The sequence below is a fragment of the Scardinius erythrophthalmus genome (genome assembly GCF_964197995.2).
Source record: "Scardinius erythrophthalmus genome assembly, chromosome: 16".
Classification (NCBI taxonomy): Eukaryota; Metazoa; Chordata; class Actinopteri; order Cypriniformes; family Leuciscidae; genus Scardinius; species Scardinius erythrophthalmus.
In genome coordinates this window covers 6,105,320-6,129,135 of record NC_138236.1, presented here as the reverse complement: position 1 = coordinate 6,129,135, position 23,816 = coordinate 6,105,320, and the positions used below count along the sequence as shown (strand labels likewise).

Genomic DNA, 23,816 nt, shown 5'->3' with positions numbered 1-23,816 from the left:
TCACCCCATCAAGGTCGGTCAGAAATCTTGGAGTAATATTGGATGACCAGCTGACCTTCACAGACCACATTTCAAAGACAGCTCGATCATGCAGGTTTGCACTGCACAACATCAGGAAGATCAGGCCTTTCCTAACACAACTTCTCGTCCAGGCCCTGGTCATATCTAGGCTTGATTACTGCAATGCTCTTCTGGCTGGACTTCCATCATGTGCAACTAAACCTCTACAAATGATTCAGAATGCTGCAGTTCGTCTTGTCTTCAACGAGCCAAAAAGGGCCCACGTCACTCCTCTGTTCATCTCTCTGCACTGGCTACCACTCGCTGCTCGCATCAAGTTCAAGGCATTGATGCTTGCTTACAGATCTATCACAGGGTCAGCTCCCTCCTAATTTCACTCGCTCCTACGAGTCTACATCCCTACCAGAAGCCTACGATCGGTCAACGAGCGACGGCTCGTGGTTCCATCACAGAGAGCCACAAAATCACTTTCCAGAACATTCTCATTCACGGTTCCATGCTGGTGGAATGCTCTCCCCACCCTCATCCAGAATGCAGAATCCCTGACAACATTCAAGACAACTGAAAACTCATCTCTTCCGTGAGCACTTAACCCACGGGTCGGCAACCCAAAATGTTGAAAGAGCCATATTGGACCAAAAAAAAAAAAAAAAAAATCTGTCTGGAGCCGCAAAAAATTAAAAGCCTTATATAAACCTTATAATGAAGGCAACACATGCTGTAAGTGTCTATATTAGCTTTATTAGCCCCTTAGTATCAAAATAAGTAGGCTACAATGAGCATTCGTGATTAAATGTTCGTTGACAGAAATGTTGAAATTAAATATTTATTATACACATTTTTACAACGTTGAAAAACTTTAAGAATGTTTGTCATGTTTTTCCTCCTACAGAAATTATATTAAAACAAAAAATATTTTTTCCATTTTCATATTTTTGAAAAAGCTCCAGGGAGCCACCAGGGCGGCGCTTAAGAGCCGCGGGTTGCCGACCCCCGACTTAACCTCTTAAAAAAATTAAAAAAAATCTTTCCTTTTCCATTAATCTTCCCTTATCGGGCTTATGCTACTCTGAACAATGCCTCAACTTTGTATTTTGAGCACTTCTTGCGCTGTTTTTGCCTCTTCACGATGACTCTCTTAATTTAGTCCTAAATTGTAAGTCGCTTTGGACAAAAGCGTCTGCTAAATGACTAAATGTACCGTTATCATCTCCGTGTAAACCATAAAAACACAAATGGTGAAGTTATGCGCATGCTTATTTTGTTTTCAGTCTATAGACCTTATGCGCCTTTTGCGGTAGCTCTGTATATTTCTATGGCATCGCTGTCGAAGGAGAAGTGGATCTACTTATTGTAGAGTTAATGGAAGTTATCATGAGCATTGTAATGTTTGAAGTGGATGCCATAACAAACGTCAGTAGACCGGGAAGATTTTAAACCGCGCTGTTCATTCACAGCGTTTTTAGTCGTTTCCGCAGATCCGTGTGAACGGGGATAGTTTTGACAATGTTTTCATCTGTCCGCGAAAAATGCAAAGGAAAAACGTTTTCAATTTTTATTACATCGTCGTCATATAAATGTACCCTAAAACGTTTTGAGCTTGAGCACTTTCGACCACTTCCAGAGGTAGTCAAAAATGCATTCGACCGGATTGCAGACACTCATGCATTCGAACAGCCTCAAAAGACGCCTTCTCTCCGGCTACTGACTTAATGCGGAAACATTACGGGAAGTGAGAAAGCCAGAAGGGATTTAAACCTTGTCAGCTGAAGACCTCACCTATGTTTGGTTTGAAAATGAAAAACGTACCAAGCACAATGTTCTCTCACCATTCCTGATTTCTAACACACACTCACAGCGTTTGCCGTGATCTTGCGGCGATAAGAGCAGATACGAAGGCTGATGTTCTCCGTATGTTTTTTCCGTCATCTCCTTTCGCATTTATATATAAAATGTGAGTTTATTTCGTCCATTAGATCAAAAGAGAGTTTGTATCGTTGTGATTCACCATGTACATCGCTGGTTGGTTTGGTCAGTAGCCGCGTTTCCATTACCCTTCAAATTGCGCAAATTGAAATTGCGAATTAAAAATACGCTCAATGGAAACACGTCAATTTCGCAAAAACTCCCGTTTATCGCAAAAAAGTTTTTACGCTCTCATGAGGTGGTTTTTCAGGCAATTCGAAAAAGGAATATTTCGCAAAACTGCAATGGAAACAGTTTTTGCGCATTTACAGTCACCTGACTAAGAAGACGCGGTGTGTTTGAGGTCCATGTATAGCTACGCAAATAGGCCTAATAATTATTTTATATTATTTTATTTTAACATTTAATAGGCTATATTTAGAAGACGCTTTTATGCAAAAAAAAGAACAAAGCTGAGTGAGGAGCGCGCACTGCATGGCACGGAGGCGCGGGCGTGAACACTTGCATTTTCCTATCAACAGTGGAAACAACTTAAAAATACTCTATCATTTCTGGCCATACAGAAAATAATAATACATTATTTTCAACTACTTTTATTTGTGTAAACTCACAATAACAAAATAAAACGTTGTGCTTTTGTAAAGTAAAAGAAAACAATCAGACGCACTTTCATGATATCCGTAAACTGGAGCGCGAGAACTGAAACAAAATATAGGCTAAAGCTTGAAATGTCCACTTTAAAACGAACAAATTCGAATCGAGCTAATACCTTCTGATTTTGTAATTCGTATGAAAGGTGCATTTCTCTCTAAAAGCGCATCTGCTTAACAGCGGAGATGGAGATGTGATTTTAGCCAAAACAATAGTTTATTAATAATATTAATGGCTCTTCTCATTCAGCACTGCGGGAAAACATCAATTCCAGGTTCTAATTTGGCCTTAGAAAACCAGTAAAATCGAGATGTTTTCCATATTAATTTGTGACTATTTTAAATGTTTAATAAAGGGGCAAAAAGTCATAAACAAAAATCTGAAAATTCTTCGATATTTACTTTTTTTTGCGCAGCAGCTGGTGTAGCCAGTTCAAATTAAAATTTTGGTGTTCAACTTTGCGTTTTAAAAAGACAACAACCGTTCATTTTTCGTTTTTCAACTACGGGTTAAAAAGGAAAAACGAATGGACACAAAATAGCCTACATGGATCGTTTGGACAGAATACGAGACAGAGTTCTTTATTAAATTCATTAAAAAAATAATAATAATTAGACTATAGGAATACTGGATTCTAAATCTCAAAGAAATGCCACAATCAAAACCTCGGAGCAGAAATTAGGGCGAAACACCCAGAAACTCCATGTGTCGTTCGCATTAAGGGTCTTTCCCTGCCATTTATGCTTGGATAACACGCCACGTCTCCTTCCATTAATAATAATAATGTCTAATGCGTTGGCTGTGATATTTTATAAACCAACGTCAGTTGCCGTGATTTTTGGAATGACTTATCGCGAGAGAAAAAAGGACGTTTTAGTCGCATAACATCGGTTAATGGAAACGCCGTCATTTCGCAATAGTTTTTTATCGATATTTAGATAATAGCGCAAAACATTTGCGCAAATCTGTAATGGAAACGCGGCTAATGTCTTGTAACTCTTTAATGAAGACTTCCGGAACCAAGGCTGTTGGAAAAGTGGGCGGGCACTGTTGTGCTCTATATCCAGTGATTGCTCGTCTGTTGGGCAGCTGATTGTCGATCAGTAGTGGGTCCATCTCCACCCAGTCTCTGACTCTGTGTTTTGTTCACAGTTACTCTCTGTGTTGTGTGCCAGATAACATTGAACCAGGTAATTGCTGCCAAGCCAACGACTGTGTTGCCCATCTGAAATCACAAGTAGAGTCCCACAAGTCCTGATACACATTGTAGATGTGAATCTATTGGTTTCAGTTTCTTGTCAGCATGATTGTAACAGACCAAGCCTAAATTAAATCTGTTCATCATATAAAGCGATTGTGTCTCTTCAGAAAATTTGGACTAAACCCCTCAATTCATATGGATTAGTTTTACGATCTTTTAATTAACTTTTTGAAGTGTCAAAGTGTCAGTTGCGTAGCTGTCAATGGAGGGACAGAAAGCTCTCAGATTTTATTAAAGTAATGACAGAATCTTCATTTTTGGGTGAACTGTCCCTTTAATGGCGTGCACTGAGTTTATCCTTAAAAATAAATCTGCACTGCCTGCATAGTAGATAATTGTTCACATAAAAGGGCATGTACGCGATCTTGCATGCTTTCTAGTAAGTCATGAAGGATTTATTGCATGCTGTGCATCTTTTATGAGGCAATACTTCATGCAATTTTGTTGCAGCTGGCTATAGAGCCATTTTAGAAGACATACAAGTAAAACATAATATTTAGTTTGCTTTGCCCTAACAGAAAACACCCTCATGGTTATAACATAATGTAGACATCCTTCATTTTTTAAACTATAAAGACAAACCGCACGAATGCACCGTCAGGCAGAGTGCGCACCATTATCTTACTGTCAGTCAGCTGTGTCGATCCCTTCAGACCTCCTAAATCTGCATTTTTCTCCGTGTGTGAAAAGCTGAGCTGTGCATAAAAATGGAAAGAGTTTCCCATAATGCAGCTGGGTCCGAGTGACAAGGCCACCCCTGAAACATTTTAGCTGCTTCCCATAGGGCTCAGTGTCTGATCCTCTCTTGCCCCACTCATTTATCACACCAGACTGTAGGTAATCGCCTCCTTCACAGCCTTGCTCTCGATATCCCGATCGTATCTCCCTCCGGATAGTGCCGGCGAACACAGGAGAGACGCTCACGCCGCTAAACAACCCCTGTGCAATTTGAAGGCGTTGATGTTGTCCTCCGTGTGCTTGCGGACCCCGAGCTCACGAAGATGAGTGAGCTCTCCCTATTAAGAAGAACTCCCGTGAGATGCAGCCGCATACCGAGGCTTAAATAAACACATTTAACACACAAGTTTGCAATTATTTTCCCCACTCACCCCAAACACACACCATTGCTTTATTATTTTAAGGAATCTAGTCTCAACGGGACTTGTTGTTTTAATAGCGGAGGTTTCCGACTGGTTTAGCGCAGAGCCCTGCAGGTTTGACTCAGCTTGCCGTATTGACCTCACACTCTTTGCACTGACCTTTTATCTCTGCTCTCCCGCAGGTTCACCCTTTGTTGATGCGCGAGCGGCGCTCCGAGTCGCACAGGAACAAGCTGCTGCGACGGACGGTCAGCGTGCCTGTGGAGGGGAGGCACCATCCTGAAATGGGTGAGTCGTGCAGACGTGCCGTCCTGCTTCCACTCGATCTGATGCCTTATGACAGTGACACCTTTAACAAAGCGCCTACACTATTAAAAATGAAGGTTCTTTAGTAGTTCCATGAAGGACCTTTAAAATCCATGGAACCTTTCCATTGCACAAAAGGTTTTTATAGTTGAAAAAAGTTCTTTAGATTATTAAGGCAAGACATCAGGTGAATAGGGTAAAACATTTAACTAATAGATATCACCATTATTCCCCAGTTGATTGATTACATTAAGTACAAACTTTTTTTTTGTATTAACTTTTTTCTGAAATTGTTTCAATATGCAAATGAGGCATTATCTAATTAAAGGTAGGGTAGGCAATTTGTTTTATACTGGTTGATATACTGTTTTACTGGTTAAAACATCCTGATAGCAATCAATAATAGAAGTGGTCTAAATAATAAAACATGTACATATATCTTCTGTGGAAGTCTCAGGACCAAAAAACATTCATCCAATCATTGCATTCGGTTCGACAACATATGTATTTCCATACCAACGCCAACTGCTGAAATCACACGTCATTACCACAAACGAAAAGCAGCCGCCATTTACAGTTCCTCCTTAACCAAAACAACAAGCTTATGCTGAGTTCACCCCGTGTTGTAAATGTGATTACAAGATGGGAACCCGTGAGGTTCTACCCGGAGCTGATTTATGCATTCCTATGTCAACACTATCAACACCGAAATTAATCTGCAGCAGTCAAGTGGTTCAAGCAAGAGCTCTGTAAATTGTTTACTTTGATATAATTCTAATGTTCTGTGTTCTATTTAATTTAACGCAATCTCTCGTGATGCTTTGCAGAATCTGCTGTGTGCGTTCATGTGTTTTGAAGGAGGCATGGCTTTGGAGATGCTCTGAAGGGAGGGTGGGATCTCATGCTTTCAAAGCTAACTTGCTATTGCTAGCCTCTCTGCAATTGCCTACCTTTAAAGTGTAACTTTATTTATGATTTTCAGCCCGCTTTGTATTTTTACAATATCGGCAGTATATATAAATGAACAAAGTTTACTCATTCTGTTACCTGGACCGAGAAATTCACATTCATTTGTCAGCAAATGTCCACCGGATTACGCGTTTGACTTTTGACAGCTCTGGGGTCTTTGTGAAAACTACTGATTATACTTCCACATTTTTATTTTTCTTTGAGTGAAACTGACAGAACTGCAGTTTCTTTCAGTTTTCTTCCACCGTTTGGCCTAAAACACTGTTCATGTTTATCCAGTTTGTAATGTTTACTAAAAACACAGAGGTTTTTCAGATTTTCTGTCGTGGCATTCTCTCAGTATTTACGATTCTTTGCAGCCTTTAGCCACTGTCTACAACGCGCTGGATCCTTCCCTGGAATCCGAAAGCAACTCACTCCCGCTAAACATTTACTCTTTGAATTCTTGCACCTGGGAACAATACAAGTCGACACCATTATGACTAAAAGTTTGCTAAGAAGCAAAACTTCAGCAGCCAAGTTTTATTGAGAGCCCATTTTGCCAGTGGTGAAGTACCCCTTTTAATATGCACTAAATTTGCATACATTTCCAGGACAGAAATCTAAACATTGGATAAAGCCAGTTTCAAAATAATTTTTTTCATGTTGTTGTTTGTTATTATTAGAGTCAAAGGTTTTTTACATAAGGGATTTTTATTACTCCATAATTAATTAAATATATATATATATATATATATATATATATATATATATATATATATATATATATATATATATATATATATATATATATTCCAGTATAGATAAAAGTTAATATATATATATAAACAGAATAAAACTTTGGTTTCTTACTGAAGTGAAGATTTCTGGCTCATTTTGACAAAATGGGCTTTAAGGATATGCATTGTAATTGAAATATATGCAAATAGATAAAGTGCTATAAAATAAACACTTACTATTTTCTTTCCATTAGTTTGAAAAAGCACGTTATGAAAAGCCAAAGAGCACAAAATTGACCAGAGTGTGAAAACACAATGTTTTTGCCTATATCTAGCCTTAAAAATGTTCTTCAAACTACTGTAAGAAAAAAATGTTTCTTCTATGGCATCACTGCAAAACCTTTATTTGTAAGAGTATAGCATGCTGACTCCTGGTGAATAGCACATCCGTGCGAGGTGTTGAACGAGGTGGCCCTCTGCTGATCATCCGAGACTCCTTTCGCAGTTTCCGTGACAACGATTTGGGATTTGCACGGTTTCCGAGAAGGGCTGCCCACAGCTATACGTTCTAATGAACGTGAGCTTTTCTCTGAGCAACACAGGGGCTCCATACCACCATATGCCTTCCAGAAAAAGAGGCCTTAAGGAAAACGAAATATTGAATGGAATTTATCTCAGGAGAATGGTGTAAATTAGCTGACAAGGCATGCTATTTGGGGGTGGGAAGGGGGGTAACGTTCAGTGAACTATAGATTAATTCTTCATTGCATAATGACACAGTGACCTATTTTGTAGTGTCTTTTCCTGTGGTTCCAGCTTAATTTGCACATGTGTAGACTTTCAGGATGAGACTATTTAGCTCTGTTCCACACTTTAGTGAGCAGCCTCGCTGTCTAAACACTGCATAACCTGTTTTCTTAATTAGTGCTCTATATAAAAATCCTTAAAACGGGCGGCACGGTGAGTCAGTGGTAGCACTGTCGCCTCATAGCAAGAAGGTCTCCGGGTTCGAACACCGGCTGAGCCAGGAGTCCTTTCTCTGTGGAGTTTGCATGTTTTTTTCATTAACTGTTTTATTTCTGTTTTTGAGTATTTACATTTACATCAACTCTCCACCATTTTGGATTTTTTCCTTACTTGCGAAGGATGATGTAGCTTTTATTTGTTGCTTTACTGACTAATACACCTTATATAATATCGAGTTTGGTAGTTAAAGGTGAAATGTGTAATTCTGGTGCCCTTAGCGCTAAACAAAATTGCAAATATAATTTTCAAACACATTTCTTTTGCCCTAAGCAAACAGATCATTGATTGAGCTAGAAATTGACATGAAAAAGTACCCAAATAAACTGTGCAATATTGTGAAACCACCACAGATAGCGGTGGTACCACACCACATAGAAAGTGTTTTAACATAAAATAGATTACTCTCTTCTCCTTTAAGAATTATTTGGCTTTAAGCAGCTAAGTATGGTCAGAAGCTATTTGCTAGGATGCCCTCGAAAGAATTAATTGAAAAGGAAATTCTGAAAGCATTGGTCCGCGTGGTTGAAGTTTGTCTTTGGATGTAGAGTACTTTCACTGATGCAGTCAATTTTTTTATGTTTTTTTGTGCTGCCTTGGGCGTTAGAATTAATTGAAGACTAAGTAATAAACAAGCACTTAAAGCTTTGGGTTAATGTTGGTTGTTAATTGCAATTTGCAAATCACCAATGCAGTGGCTCTTATGCGGCGAAATCCAAGAAGGTTTGTCCAGATCCAGGCCATAAAATCGGCCTCAAGGTAGTGTTAATTTATTAATAGTAGAAAATATTATCTGCTATGTGACATCTATGTGAGGGAATTTTTGTAAGTGCTGCAAATCACTTGCTGTTGTTGGTTAGAATGGATCTAAAATACCTTTTGGTCTTTTGGATAATAAAAAGAATAATTCACCCAAAAATTATTTACTCCCCCTCATGTACTATTTCTTTCTTCTGCAAAACCAGAGATGTTACTTCCGCTGGAGCTCTTCAATCTCATTTGTGCTTGTGTGTAATTTTAAAATGTCAAAATGGACACAACTTACACAAGGTTTTGTCTTCAACACTTTAATTATGATCTATTCTTCACACAAATCTAACATATGAGTTCAAATGTCTTTTATGGACTACATTTATGGCGCTGTTGTGGTATTTTAAGGTATAAATACCTACTTTAATTGAGTTGTAAAAAGCAACTCAGACATTTCAAAGATCTTTTTTCGGCGGCCAAGAAGAATTTAATACGGCTTTGGAACCACTTGAGGATGAGTAAATGATGACAAAATGTTCATTTTCAGCCTTAAATAAATAATACTGTTAATAGTTAAATTAAATTTCATAGCACATACTGTAAGAAATTTCATCTTGACAAAAAGCCAACTTGACAGTACAGCACTGGCTATGAAAATAGTTCTAGGCTAAAGGAATTACTGTGATGTGGCGAGATATATAGTCACATGAGAAAATGAGTCACATTAATGAATAAAATTCTCTTTATTTGGGATGGCAGAGCATATTGCTCTCAGCTAGCTAACTAACAGCGTGTGACTGGGCAAAGATTTTGAGACAAGGCATTTGTGTTTTATGCAGATGTCTTCATCTGAGTGCACTAAAGGAGTACACTTTTAAAGGGATAGTGCATCCAAAAATGACAGATTTGTCATTATTTACTTATACTCATGTTGTTCCAAACCTGTATGCTATAATTTCGAAGAATCTATATACAGTTTTTTTTTTGTATACAATGATGTTCTGTGAACATCTTAATGCTAAATGTTATTTTATTCATAAAATAAATACAAATAAAATGAATAAATAAAATTCACCGTTTACTATATTGAGATTACTCTGTATTGATTGTGTTCTACTAAGATTTTCATTCATAAAGAAAGAACAAAAACAAACACACACACACACACACACAATTTTACTCAAGTTAACTTAGAAAATTAATGTGGTTCAGACAGTTTCTATTTATCAAACCAATCTGCTTCATTTTATTAACTAAAATTTTTAATTTCAATAAACTCAAATTTTCAGGCAACCAGGTAACTTTTTTAAGTTAAACCAACAAGAATTTATATATATATACAGTATAGCTCGCTATGTTTTAGCGTGCATGCATTTAATTAATTAAAAGTAACAATAAAGGCATGTATAATATAACAAAAGATTTTGAATAAATGCTGCACATAAATTAAGCAGCAGACCTGTTTTAATAATAAAACTGTTTTGATAATAATAATAATAATTGAGCAACAAATCAGTTTATTAGAAGGATTTCTGAAGGATCATGTGACACTTAAGACTGGAGTAATGATGCTGAAAATGTAGCTTTGTCTACTACAGGAATAAATTACTTTTCAAAATATATTAAAATGGTTTAAATATTTCATAGTATTCATGTTTTTATTGTAATTTTAATCAAATAAATGGTTAGCATAAGAGACTTCTTTCAAAAACATAAAAAAAACGTACTGTCCCCAAACTTTTGCGCACGTTCAAATAATGAGAATGTATTTTTTATTTATTTTTCTGAACTATTCCTTTAAGTGGCATTTTTGTCTTCATTACACACCCAAGTATGAAGGTGTATATTAAATAGTCTTTGCTTGCGCTATTTTCGGCAGGGGAACATCATAACAAGCACATTCTGTGCTTGTTTTTGAATCGGATTGCTGAGATCACAGCCATAATCTTACTGTGAGTTTTATGCGCTCAGAGCTCTTGCTTTAGTTAAGAAAGTAGTGCTACATAGTGCAATATCTTGTCAGAAACTGCACTTACATTTGTACAGATTCTCCCAATGATTAGCTTTCTGTCTCTCTTCCTGTTTCTAGAGAGACTTCATTTCATTTTCCAATATTTCATTTAATGGAAACATTTCTTTGTACCTGCAGGATGCCAAAGGCGAGACTACAGTTTAGTCAGGCCTGTTCTCTTTTGTTCACCCTTTCTTCCCCTGTTCTTCACACACATGAAACTATATGAATTATTGATTCAGAGCATGGGCATGCAGTTTTTCTTCAGACAGAAAGAACATCATGCTGTGTCTTCGCAGTGCCATGAATCTCTGTGCAGCCGTTGGGTTGTAATGCTGAATAAATGCTGTGCTCGCCTGTATTCCCTGTGGCAGAGGGTCCACCTCCCCTTGTGCCTTCATGTCACGTCGCTATCATCGTATTTACAAGATGAACGCACCACAATGTCGTGTAAGATTTTCTGTAAGCTTTGACTCTCTGAGTTGGTTTCAATTAGAGAGTCATTGTGGGAGCAAATGTGCTGGGGTCATAATATGTTTTTAATAGTTTGTGTGGATTTTGTGTACAGTTCATGAAGAGTACTAATTATTAATCTAGTTTATGAGCTGGCATGCTTGTGCGACCAAAATACATTTCATACCCTAATGGAATATTATAGTATTACATTTAGATTCCTACTTGAGTAAAAGTACAAAATAACTAATTTTTTAATATATCAAGTAAAAGTGCTGAATTATTAAAACTATAGTTTGCCAGACTACTGTAGTATCAAGACTTTTTTATGACTATAGTATTTTTAATATTTTAAATGTACAAGAAAATGACTATAAATATATTTCTAATATTAAAATACTTACTATTAAATACTAAATTAATAATAAATGTAATAGTATATTAAATACTATTAAAATACTAAACATTTATATTATTAAATATTTACATAGATTTAATTTAAATTTAAGAAAATTTAAATATATTTTCAACATGTTGTAGTTATATATTTTCAAAATCTTTTTGCAATTTAAATATATTTATATTACCCAAAATATATTTTCATACTGTTAATTTTTTGTTTTTAGTTTCTCCTATTATTTTAGTATCATTGAAAAACATCTCGGTTACGTATGAAACCCTCGTTCCCTGAGTAGGGAATGGAGATGTTACGTCAGTGACTTACGAAAGTGGGGGTTTCGCTTAGAGTTTTAGAAAAAACTCCTCCTCCTATCACCTTCGAGTTTTAGAAAACGAGCCAATGGCATGAAAATGTGTTGGGTCTGCGGAATTTGCATGCCGCGATTCCACCCCACCGCGTGGGTATAATCTCGCATTATGTTTCCTCGCTGAGGAGTCGAGACTGAACTCCAGGCTATTCCAGCGGTACAGCGATTGTGGCAGAGGAACCCTTTTGTACAGTCACTACGAGTTACGTCAGTGACTGACGAAAATGGGGGTCCCAGTATAATCACCCACATCGGCTCTCTTCCAGTGCCCTGCGCAAGACTGAGCCCCCTGTCGTGAGACTAGCACGGACAAAGGGCTAGGCTTAACGCAAGAATACCAAGGTACACCGGGTAACATATCCCAGGAGGAACATGTAAAACAATGCCTACTCATAGGGAGGACTTAGAATACACATATGACCCGAGTACGGGATGCATATGGAAGACTCAGATGTATCCAGCCCGCAGGGTGGAATGTTTCAACCTCGAGATAGAGGGAAAACACAAGTCGAAGGAGACTTACCGTGGAAATACACATGTGGGGGTCACCCAACGGGGGAACCATGCACGTGGAACACCTAGCCAATCACGAGGGCTGAGCAACCGGGCAGCACTCTGGTGACGGCATCATCAGTGTAGGAGGAACTCAGGGTCTTGGAAGGAAGAACTCATCTGAGTGAAATAGCGCACACATCCAGTCCGTGGAGTGGAATGGCGCAGCAAGTGATGACACCACCTGGTTCACCACCTGATCTCTGAACGGAGTGGTGGAAACCTTTGGCACATATCCAGGATCACGTGAGAGTTGGCTGGCCCGAATTCCAGGCACGCTTCGTCAACCGAAAATGCCTGCAGGTCCACTACCCTCTTGATGGAGGCCCAAAGTGGTCAGGAGCGCTGTCTTCATGGACAGGAACTAAAGTTCCACTGACTGCAAAGGCTCCAAGGGAGCTCTCTGCAGGGCAGATAGCACCACTGCGAGGTCCCAAGAGGGTACAAGAGGAGAGTGAGGAGGATTTAGTCTCCTCGCTCCTCTAAGGAACCTGATGACCAGGTCATGCTTCCCCACAGAGACTTACCTTTAACTGCATTATGATGTGCGGCGATAGGGGTAACATACACTTTGAGGGTGGAGGGAGACAGCTGCATGGTTCAACTCTCCCGGGATGTGAATGGCTCGAAGCGACCTCAGATGCTTCTGACTCCATAGGAGGAGGTGGCGGGTGAGTTGCGATATATGGCAAGAGCGTAGACCACTTTGTCGGTTGATGTACGCTACTGTCGCAGTATTGTCTGAGCGGACTAGTACGTGTTGGTCCTTGAGCAATGCACGGAAGCAGTGCAGAGCCAAATGTACCGCCAGAAACTCGAGGCAATTGACATGCCAAAGGTGCTGGGGTCCTGTCCAGGTCCTGACAGCATGTCCACCATCGCTGCAAACCAATCCAATGGACGAACGCATTCGAAAATGCGTTTCGCTGTCAACATCTTGAATGGAAGCCTGTAAAGGGATCGGTTCAAGACGCGCAGGTCCAGGATTGGTCGTAACCCACCGGTCTTCTTGGGTACAATGAAGTAGGGGTTTTAGAAGCCGGACTTCATTTCAGCTGGAGGGACAGTCTCGATCGCACACTTCGCCAGTAGGGTGGCAAGTGTGCACGCATGACAGGGGCATTGCCACCGAGCATGGTATAACGGGCTCCCCGAAAGCGGGGAGGAGACCGTGCGAATTGAATCGCGTAGCCGAGCCTGATGGTTCTCGCGACCCAGTGGGACAGGTTGGGAAGCTCTAACCAAGCTCCCAAAAACTGAGCCGGAGGGCGAGCAGTGGTGAGTGGAGAACAAAATATTCTCCCCTGGCCCTCCACTGGGGGAAGGAGTGGTCTTGCTACCATCTCCTGAAAAGAACTGATTGCCATCTCTGAGCAGCCCGTCTCAGGAGCGCCATTTGGTCTGGTGTTTGGCAGGCTGCAGGGCTGGAGCGGGCTTGGGCACCTTCCTGCGGCTACCTCCATGGCGCGGCCCGGGTGGAGGCTGCTGCTGGGGCCGGGCGGGAGGGGTGGGAGCCGCAGGAAGGCGCCCTCGGCGGCGAGCAGACTGAGGATTCTGTGCCGACGGCTGGGTGGAAGCAGCAGCAAGCTATCGGAGCAGAATATGCTTAATAGCCTCAGTCTGCTTCTGGGCAGTCGAGAACTGTTGGGCAAAGTCCTCGACCGCGCCGCCTAAGAGGCCATGGGATATGGGAGAGTCGAGGAAACGGGTTCACTCGGCCTCTCTCTTAAATGCCAGAGGTGTCTCTCCTGGACCACGTTTGTGGACATCACCTGGCCCAGGGAGCGTGCGGTCACCTTATAGTCACCCGGAGAGCGAGGTCATCTAAGAGCCCTGGGTCAGTTCTACCCTTGTGCATGTCCCTGAGCATCCGTGCCTGATAAACCTGCAGGATAGCCATGGCATGTTGACGAAAACCTACAGGCTTTGGAGGGGTGCTTTGGGTTACCACAGGAAGAAGCGCTCTGAGGACACAGTTGCATCACAACAGAGCGTTCAACCGGGGGAACCCCAGTGTACCCTTTGGCCGTGGCCCCGTCAAGGGCAGAAAAGGCGGAGGAGGCCGCTAAGCGATTGCGAGAAGACAATGGAGACTTCCAGGACCTCGTGACCTCCTCATGCACTTCTGGGAAGAAAAGTATTGGGGGCGGCCGCTGACGGGAGAGTGCGCTCGCGGCACCCAAAAACCAATCTATACTTTTTTCTTTTCTTTTTTTTTTTTGCTGCATGGGGCAGTTTGATTTGCTTTATCCTCTTGCTCACATTAAAGGGGCAAAACAACCACACATTGTGACTATAAACACACTGTTTGAGAGACAATCATTTAAAGAGGTTTATTTTGCTTTGTCACGGTGTGAAGGGAAAAATTGCAGCTCGTCGCTTAAAATGTCGATCAGAAGATTCTGCCAGCCATTGCTTTGACAATGGGCTGAACAAACACACAAACGGTAAACTGTTATCCCACGCGGCTAGCATTCTCACCTATCAATGTCCGCCTTTCAGCAAATCAGTTAGGGCAAACGTCTCAAAGCAGCATTAATATTCATGACCAAAGCCACGTCTGGCACATCAACTGACAGAACATAAACTTCCTGAGGAGAGAATATGTGAACAACAGAAGAGAAGAAAAGTTTTTTTGGGAAAAAAAGTGCGTTTTTATATTCACAGTTGCACCAGTTTCAGGCTGAAATATAAAAACTTTTATAACAAAAATGAGTGACTGAAACTTTTACCACTGATACTGATTGGCATATTTTTTATTCAAAGTTAATACAGTTTTTCTCAGTCGCTTTGGAACATTTCTGGAATCATCCTCAACATTTGCAACCAGTAGGCTAAGTGCATTTCTCAAAACAAGTGTCTATAAAGTATATTTACTGTATGATGTAAAATGCATGTAATGTAGCATTACAGTAAGTATACAGTATAACAGTATAATGAACATTGTCTGACACGGACAAGGTTGTTCTCCCAGCATTCGGCTGTATAACTTTCGACTCGTAAGGTCATGATTGAGAATATGGTAGTGGCCCTTATTACATCAGAAACATTCATACGTCATTGGCCTCTTCTACCACTTTGTCTCATAACGCATCATTACTCCTCTTCTTCTTCCTGACGGTTGACCCTGTTTGTTTCCTTGTTGTTCTTCCATTATCAGAATTTGTCTGTCTATACTTGCCAAATGAAGGTTCATGAGATGCACCTAGTTAATCATTGGTTGATCTAATACTTTACCTTTCCCTTCATTAGTGATATTCAAGATTCAAAGTCTGAGAGATGTACAGAAAATATGCTTGACAGTTTATGACAACTAGTTCAACCATTTTTAACTAATACATCAAACTAATACTTTGACGTTGTTATAATACATTGACATAAGCAATTGATAATGTAATTAACAGCAGATAATTATACATAATCAATTGCATGAATGTACCAAAGCATTTGCAATTTGTTCAAAAGAATGAGAAATTGCTTTTATGATGTGCACAAATGACTAGATAATGTGGAGGATGAACAAGTAGTTTTGAGAATTTCAGTTGTGATCTGAGAAATGCTACAAAGCGACTGAGAATTTTTTTTATATCTCCAAGGAATAACATATTTTTCTGTAATGTTGTGGAGTCAAAATTTAAAGTATAAGATTCTAAAAATAAAACTTTATTTTACTATAGTAACAGAGTAATATTGTGTACAAGGATAAAGGATTAAGTACACACCTAATGCATATTATAGATAGGTGGATGGATGGATGGATAGATAGACATACTTAAATACAGACATAGATACATTACATTGATATAATTTAATAAATTAACTTCTGTAGATCAGGGCGAAAGAACATCCAAAAATCCATTATCTATATGGAATTTCTTTGAATTACAATTCAAATTCCTCTTCCTGTCATTCCAATTCAAATGCAAGATGTAAGATGTGGCCGATTCATTTTAAATTCCAGCTCATGAATTAAAATGGAGTCAATTCTTCAGTTGTGAATTTTCTGCTAAGATAATGACTGCCTGGCTCTGCATCTCTGGATTTAACGCCCCTTTGCACGGCCCGACCTTCATTTCTCTGGCACAAAGAGGACGCCATACTCACTTTCTGTTTGCACGCTCCCCCTTGGACATTTTAGACCCTCTTTGAATTTTATTTTGTAATATAATATAAATTCTGTGTGCCTGGCTCCTTTTCCAGACACATCTTTTACTGTAAAGTGTGAGTCAACTTTTGAATGATTACAGATGCACCATATATTGATTATACAAAACTACGGGCTGAAATAATCCCTGACATCTACGGCTCCCCAAAAGGCAGAGGTCATGCAAGGCCACGCAATTCATTTTCAGTGCTGTTGTTTTTGCGGTTCTGCTCCAGTGCTGTTGCCTCATATGTTCTGTCATATGAAATATGCAACAGGCATATCATGGTGCCAGTGTGTCCGGAGGCCAAAGCATTGATATCTAGAGATCTACCACAAAAAAATTATAACGCCGACTAGTATTGATTTCTAGGAATGATCACACTGATTTTTGTGGCATATGACAATGTAGATGCATTGAATGATTATCAGAAAGTGATCACACACAGATGCATCATGAATCATCGTTTAGATTATGAATGCAACTTCTAAATAATATTTATATTAGATATTCATGTTGCACAATTCTCTATGGGCCCTATTTTAACGATCTGAAACGCAAGTATCAAACACGAAACGCAAGTAACTTTGTGGGCGGATCTCGGGCGCTGTTGCTATTATACCAGCGGGATAAATTACTCTTGCGCCTGACGCAAATCTAAAATGGGTTGGTCTGAAGTAGCTACATAGGTGTGGTTTGGGTGTAACGTGAAATAAACCAATCAGAGCATCATCTCACATTCCCTTTAAGAGCAGGCGCATATGTTCCATGGCGGATTGCTATTATAACGGCGGATTTGACAGGCGCACGCCAGGAGCGGTTCGCAGCCGAGGAGACTGACGTTCTCGTCAGGGCCGTAAAAGACAGAGAAGTGACATTGTATGGGGATGGGAGAAACCCAACCAAATTAGCTTTGTTATACAGGCGTATAATGATTTTGTAAATGTGTAAGCTAGATTTATGGCTTTTTTTTACATCTTCATGGACACTACAATGAATTCCCTCATGTGGAATATTTTCCTTGTAATTATGTATGGTTTGCAAAAATGGCAACTGCTGCGTCTGTGTGTAGATGAGAGAAGCAAAGTTAATGTGCGTTGTGCACACGCTACATTATGGCCAAGCATGATCCCTTAAAATAGCTCTGAACAGTTCATTCCCTAATTTACAGACGTGCGTCTGTCTAGGGGAAAGTCCTCTGTGCGTCGGGTGCAAAATAGGAATGATACATGCGTCGGTGTACAAAGTCAATTGCGCTGGGTGCAAGATAGGGCCCATAGTCTGATAAGTTTGTAATGATGGGATAGGCCTATTTAAGAAAGCCACAATGACTGTGTGTGTGTCTAAAGGCTGATGGTGTACTTTTAGAGGACATGCTTGTCTCTTAAGGGGCTTTCGCACCAGAGGAACCTTTTCATAGTTCCTTGAACTATTTGCGGAAGTACCCAGATTTTGGCGCGTTCTCACCGCAGGAACTAGGAACTATTTTAGCTCTAGAAACTCTATTGGAGGAATTAATTTAGCTCCTACTTCAGAGTAGGGTCTAAACAAGCACTATACGAACTGTCCGTGACGTTAGTGTTTGCTGATTGGCCGAACGCACACAAAACACCAGTACCCGCCATTTTTAAAAAGGCTGTGTAAACAAACAGATTAGCCTATATATTTACTCCACAAACTAACTCTACGAACATGGAAAACAGTGATAGATGGGCCTCTTAACCTTTATGCTGAGGAGAAAATCCAACGCAACTTTGAGGGGACCAAGCGAAACATGATTATGTATTTCTGCTCAGCTAGCATCACTGGACATCAACCACACGGCATACGCTAATAACTTTTCATTACTGTCTACTTTCTATGTATAACAGTTCTATCTAATAACGTACAGTATTAGACAGGACTGTTAGACAGATCGTAAACTATAATGAACACGGAGAATGCAAGCACTGTTTGTTTGCTCAGGCTCTGGCGTTCTGACTCTGAGCGCCATCAAAATAAAGAAAAAAGAAAAAGGTCAAAATAAAGATCCGCTGCGCCGTCAAAATAAAAGTCACAACAACAAGTGCGGCTTACGTCTCTTCAGAGTTCCTACTGGTGGTGCGAATGCAACCAGAAAACGTCCCTATGGGAGCCATTAGTTCTCAGGGAACCACACTGGTGGTTAGTTCCTAGAACTATCCGGTGCAAAAGCCCCTTTAGATTCACTATTTGTCATGAGCAAGAAGTGCTGAATTGTCTTGACTTATCTGATGGCACATAATGGCTGCTGCTGTAGCTTTGCTGTTTTATGACTGACATGTTGAGGAATTAAGTCCTTCAAGTGGTTTGTTTTGTTTAATAGTTACCAGTGTTCAATTAAAGGTTGTTATGCTAAAAGAACTTAAAGCCATCTCTTAAAATATCCACTCAGTGCTCCGTGAAGGCTTGATGTCATGACTTAATTGATGCAGTGAGTTGGTTTTAACTTGCTGACAAGCATCATCATACTGCCGACGAGACTTGCTAGGTTTAAGAGTTTCTTTATCAGAGTGTCACCAAGTGCAAAAAGCGTGGGTGGTAGTATCTTTTGACGCGACTGACCTGGGTTTCTGAATGCATTTTTTTCCCTTTACTCATTGTTTATCAGTTCGGAGAGAAGTTTATTTTAAATTAAAAGTAAGAAAACATTTAAAAAAAAGGGAAATAATTTGCCTGATTGGCATTTACTAGTGGAAATAAAGTGTTTAATTGGTAGGGTTAGGGGTAGGTGTAATGGAGGGCTTTAGGGATTGGGACAGTGTCCCAATAAATAAGCTTCACTTTACGATTTTAATAAATATAATAATCATATACACTTAATATGTTGTTATTCATGCATACTATTTTATAATATAGTACTACAATACACTCAAATAGTATCTGCCACTATTTGCACTAGGTTAAATAGAGTCTAGCAACTATTTACACTTAGTGCAAGAAAATACTGCTATTTTTCACTTAGTGTAAAACGCATCTATCACTATTTGCACTTAGTGCAAATATAGCTGCTGCCTTTCTTTATTGTTCCATCTGAACATTTCTTGTTAAATTGAAGTGATAAGGAATTCCACATTGCTTATTCACCAAACCCTGAGTTAAAAATTACTAAAAAGCATACTATCATGCTATTGCATATTGTATAGCAGGGGTTGTCAAAGTCAAAGACAGTGGACCTCCCTTCTAAAACAATATACACGAATCCCCTCCCTCCCCTACCATGAATTACATATACACAGATTCTTAACACAACTATGAAATTTATAAGAGCATTGAATTATTTTTGTTGTTGTTGTTTGATTAGCATTAACAGACAGACAGCAGCTGGCAGGCCTACTGTATATGAGACTGCTGTCACTTTAAGACCTTATGCATGGATCCAATATAATCGTAATTTTGCTGCTTGACTGTTTCAATTTAGACAACTGGCTGTTTACATGAATACTCACCAAGACAGGCATTTTGACACATAAGTGTGTGTATTTGACTGTTCAAGCGCAATACTAAATTCTACTAAATAGAAAGTTAAATAAATTCAGTACTCATGCGCTTCGGATGCTCCACCGAAAGCCACCTGTCAGTAACCAATTCAGTCCTCTATCGCGGTTAATTGTGCTTTTAATAACTCATTATCAAGCACAACCTGCTGAAGGAAGGATTTCAATCCGATTGAGCCATCAGCCTGATTATAAACCGTTAATTTTAGATACTGTGCGGTGAGTACTTACTAGCATACTAAACTTCTAGTCTTAGTTTTTCTGCAATACTGCGCATTTTCATTATGCGTAAAATACCTGTATGACCTACTTCATTTATCAAAATAAGCAGTAATAGAGCACACTGTATTGGTAACTGTGTCCTACAATGCAATGCACTCTACCTTACCATTCTTTGCAGTTTGAATAAATGAATGACTGAATTGGAAGTGATATCATTTTAACATTTCTTATTTATATCAGAGTGATTTGGGACACAGCAGCGGTCTCAGTGCAGGCACTTAGCCAAACTTTTTGATGTCATTACCAATAGAGTTCACTGGAAGTTGCGACCAAAGTTTGCTAACAATACTTTTGCATATCATATTGAGTATCATATTTGATACATCAGGATTTTAGGGCTCACATATTATGGGATAATATGTAGCTGCCACTCTAAGAGGAAAAACACCTAAGCTGAGCAATGCATAAACATTTTATATAATTTGGTGCTGTTGCTGATACTTATATGGCCAAAAAGTAAGATGAAATTATAATAGTACAGCAGACTACTTACATAAATATCAGTCATCACTCTATATCTCCCAATAATATGTCTTAGTAAGATGATATTTAAATGCTAAGTTTTATGATTAAGGCTCTGTAGTTTTATTGTGTGGGCAAAACATATTATGCAATGCAATATAATGATGATTGAGAGATTAACAAATAAACATTCATCAAAAGCCTAATACTAGGCTTTCATACTAACATTTGAACATGAATTTAAAAAAAAAATGTATGGATGATCAATACATCCTTGGATGACCCAAGTTTCTTCAGTCCAGTAAGTATTCATCTTGAATATTACTACAATCTGAAAGTTATTCTTACATTTTCTTAAAAATCAGTAAAGATTTCACAGCATAAAGACACGTACCACATCCTGAATACTATACAGTAGGCATTACAGGGTTAATTATAATAATAGTAATATTTAATATTTCTTAATAATTTCTCAATAAATGTATTACATGATCAGCTAAAACAGGACAACATGACAACCATTCCAATCAGGCAACAAACCCCTTCAGGGGGCTTGAATCTTGGACAATACTGGTTTATGGTGGCAGGACACATATACAAATGTGCCAAAGGGGTCTGTGCCCACCCCCGCACTACCTGTCCCAGTACTTTAATATTCTGACTGTACACTCAAAATGATGCACTTTCCCCATCACCAAAAAGTACACACTTTTAGTGCATAGTATAAGCAGGCGAATCGGGCCGCAGCCTGCAGTCTCTCCAGCTGCCTTCCTCTATCATGGAGACTAGAGCCATTACTGCTCTAAATGATGATGTGCTCGCAGCACTGCGGCCCCGCTAGTGCAGATCCTTTCCGAGAGGGTGGGGAGTGGAAAGGCTGTCAGGGTACAGCTTGCCGCCGATATCTCCTTTCTTCAGAATCACTGTGCAAAAGGCTGCACGAGAATCGCTCTCACACTCTGTCACTGTGGGTGTCGAGCGACATGCCAAAACAGATTAATGTGTGTGACAATTATTGTGTGTGCGCGATGATGTCGCTGTTTTGCATCAGTTGCGTATCATTAAGTGTGCAAGTAGAAGGCAACCCAAAACAAGCATGCGTGCGTTTGTGTGTTCACACGTGCATATGCATGGAACAGCAAGTTTACACAACAGTCTTGGCGCAGGGCCTATCCAGGTGGCACTGTGTACGCTTCATGTGCGTCCTCATTTCAGCATCATTCCTCTCGCTCACACTGACGCCAGTTTTCTGCTGGTCTGTTTATCCTGTCTTATCTCGGCTGTCACATAAAACCTGCTTCCTGCTTGTCACCTTTTTACTAAATGTCAACATGAAATCAAAGTTGACCCTGTTTACTTTCATGTAGAGTATGCATGCTCCCTTTTTTTGCACAATATAACGGTACCATATTGGTTGTCAGCCGATATTGGAGAGTACTGTTCGTAAAACAATATGATATTGGTTTTTCAATTGTACATATTTTGCCATTATTTAATGCACTATTAAAGTTAATCTTTAAAAACGCTTTTTTAATAACACTTTGAACTTAGAATGAACAATACTTCTTCAGCATTCTTAGTTAATCTCAATTTAGTTAATCTCAACATTTATTAATCGTTTTTTTAAGACCATAAGTTGTATCTGTTAACATTAGTTAATGCACTTTAAACTAACATGAACATTTTTATAAACTAGCATTGACAAAGATTAATAAATCCTGCAAAAATAGATTGCTCATTGTTAGTTCACGTTATTTAATGCATAAACTAATGCTAACAAATTACACCTTATTGCAAAGTGTTACCTTGTAATATTTAGCAAATCTCTAAATAAATATTAATTTTTCAACATATTTCATGTTGTGAAGCCAGAATTCACATTTAAAATGATTTTAATGTCATGACAACTCTCTGAGTGATTGGCATGGTAATGGGTATGACAATGTTGTATGTTTGGTCTTGGCGGAATAGATTTGCAACGCTGTTGCTGCTGCTGCTGTTATTGCTGCTGCTGCTGCAGAGCAAGTACGGGATCTGCTACTGCCAATACATACACGACACGCTGCTGTGAGCAAGTAAGACATGCTGCTGCTGTACAATATGGAGTACATGAATTACCCATAGCAGATCTATACAGGTGGAGCTGGGGAAGGTGGAGGGTTTCTGAAAATGCGCTGCACTGCTAAGGCAAATGCTACCCAAGTATTTAAAGGTTGAGCAGCGAGCTCATTGGCTACTGAATACGGCAGGAACCAATCAGCTGCATGTATACTGTAAGTACATTTATTCTATTTTTTAAGGAGAAACATTTACACAATGAATTGCATATGTATATTCTACAATACAGTACATGTCCATTCACACAAAACAAAACAAAACTGTAGAGAGAAAAAATTACAGTATCTGGTTGATTCAAGTTTTTGCTTTTTGAACATGTTATATTAAATTAGTACAGAGAGATACACGAGGGGGAGAATCATTAAAATTATTGATTTGAGTTGAGTTTTTTGTTCGTGATTCTTTAAATCATTAATTCAAAAACAGAATCACTCAGGAACATTCATTTATGAGTAATCGTTGACTCAGATTTGTTCAAAAACACTGATTCATTCAAGACTAACACTAAAGTGTTAGTTCACCCAAAAAGGAAAATTCTGTCAGTAATTACTCACCCTCATGTTGTTCCAACCCCGTAAGACTTTCGTTCATCTTCGGAACACAAATTAAGATATTTTTGATGAAATCTGAGTGCTGGATCACTCCTCCTGCAGGCTTATGGACACCTTAACTTGCTGGCCCAGAAAATGTATTAAAGACATTGTTAATATAGTCCAAGTGACTCCAGTGGCTCAATCTTAAGTTTATAAAGCGACGAGAATACTTTTTGTGCGCAAAAACAAACA

General features: G+C 39.3%; 1 protein-coding gene across 1 annotated transcript in view; it reads left to right on the top strand.

Moving 5' to 3' along the window:
- Nucleotides 1-23,816, top strand: part of syngap1b (synaptic Ras GTPase activating protein 1b) — a gene marked incomplete at its 3' end in the record, with an annotated part of 90,995 nt that overhangs the window by 5,431 nt on the left and 61,748 nt on the right. The window contains 1 exon segment of the mRNA XM_081388322.1: nucleotides 5,142-5,247. Within this exon segment, the coding sequence (XP_081244448.1) occupies nucleotides 5,142-5,247 (106 nt within the window).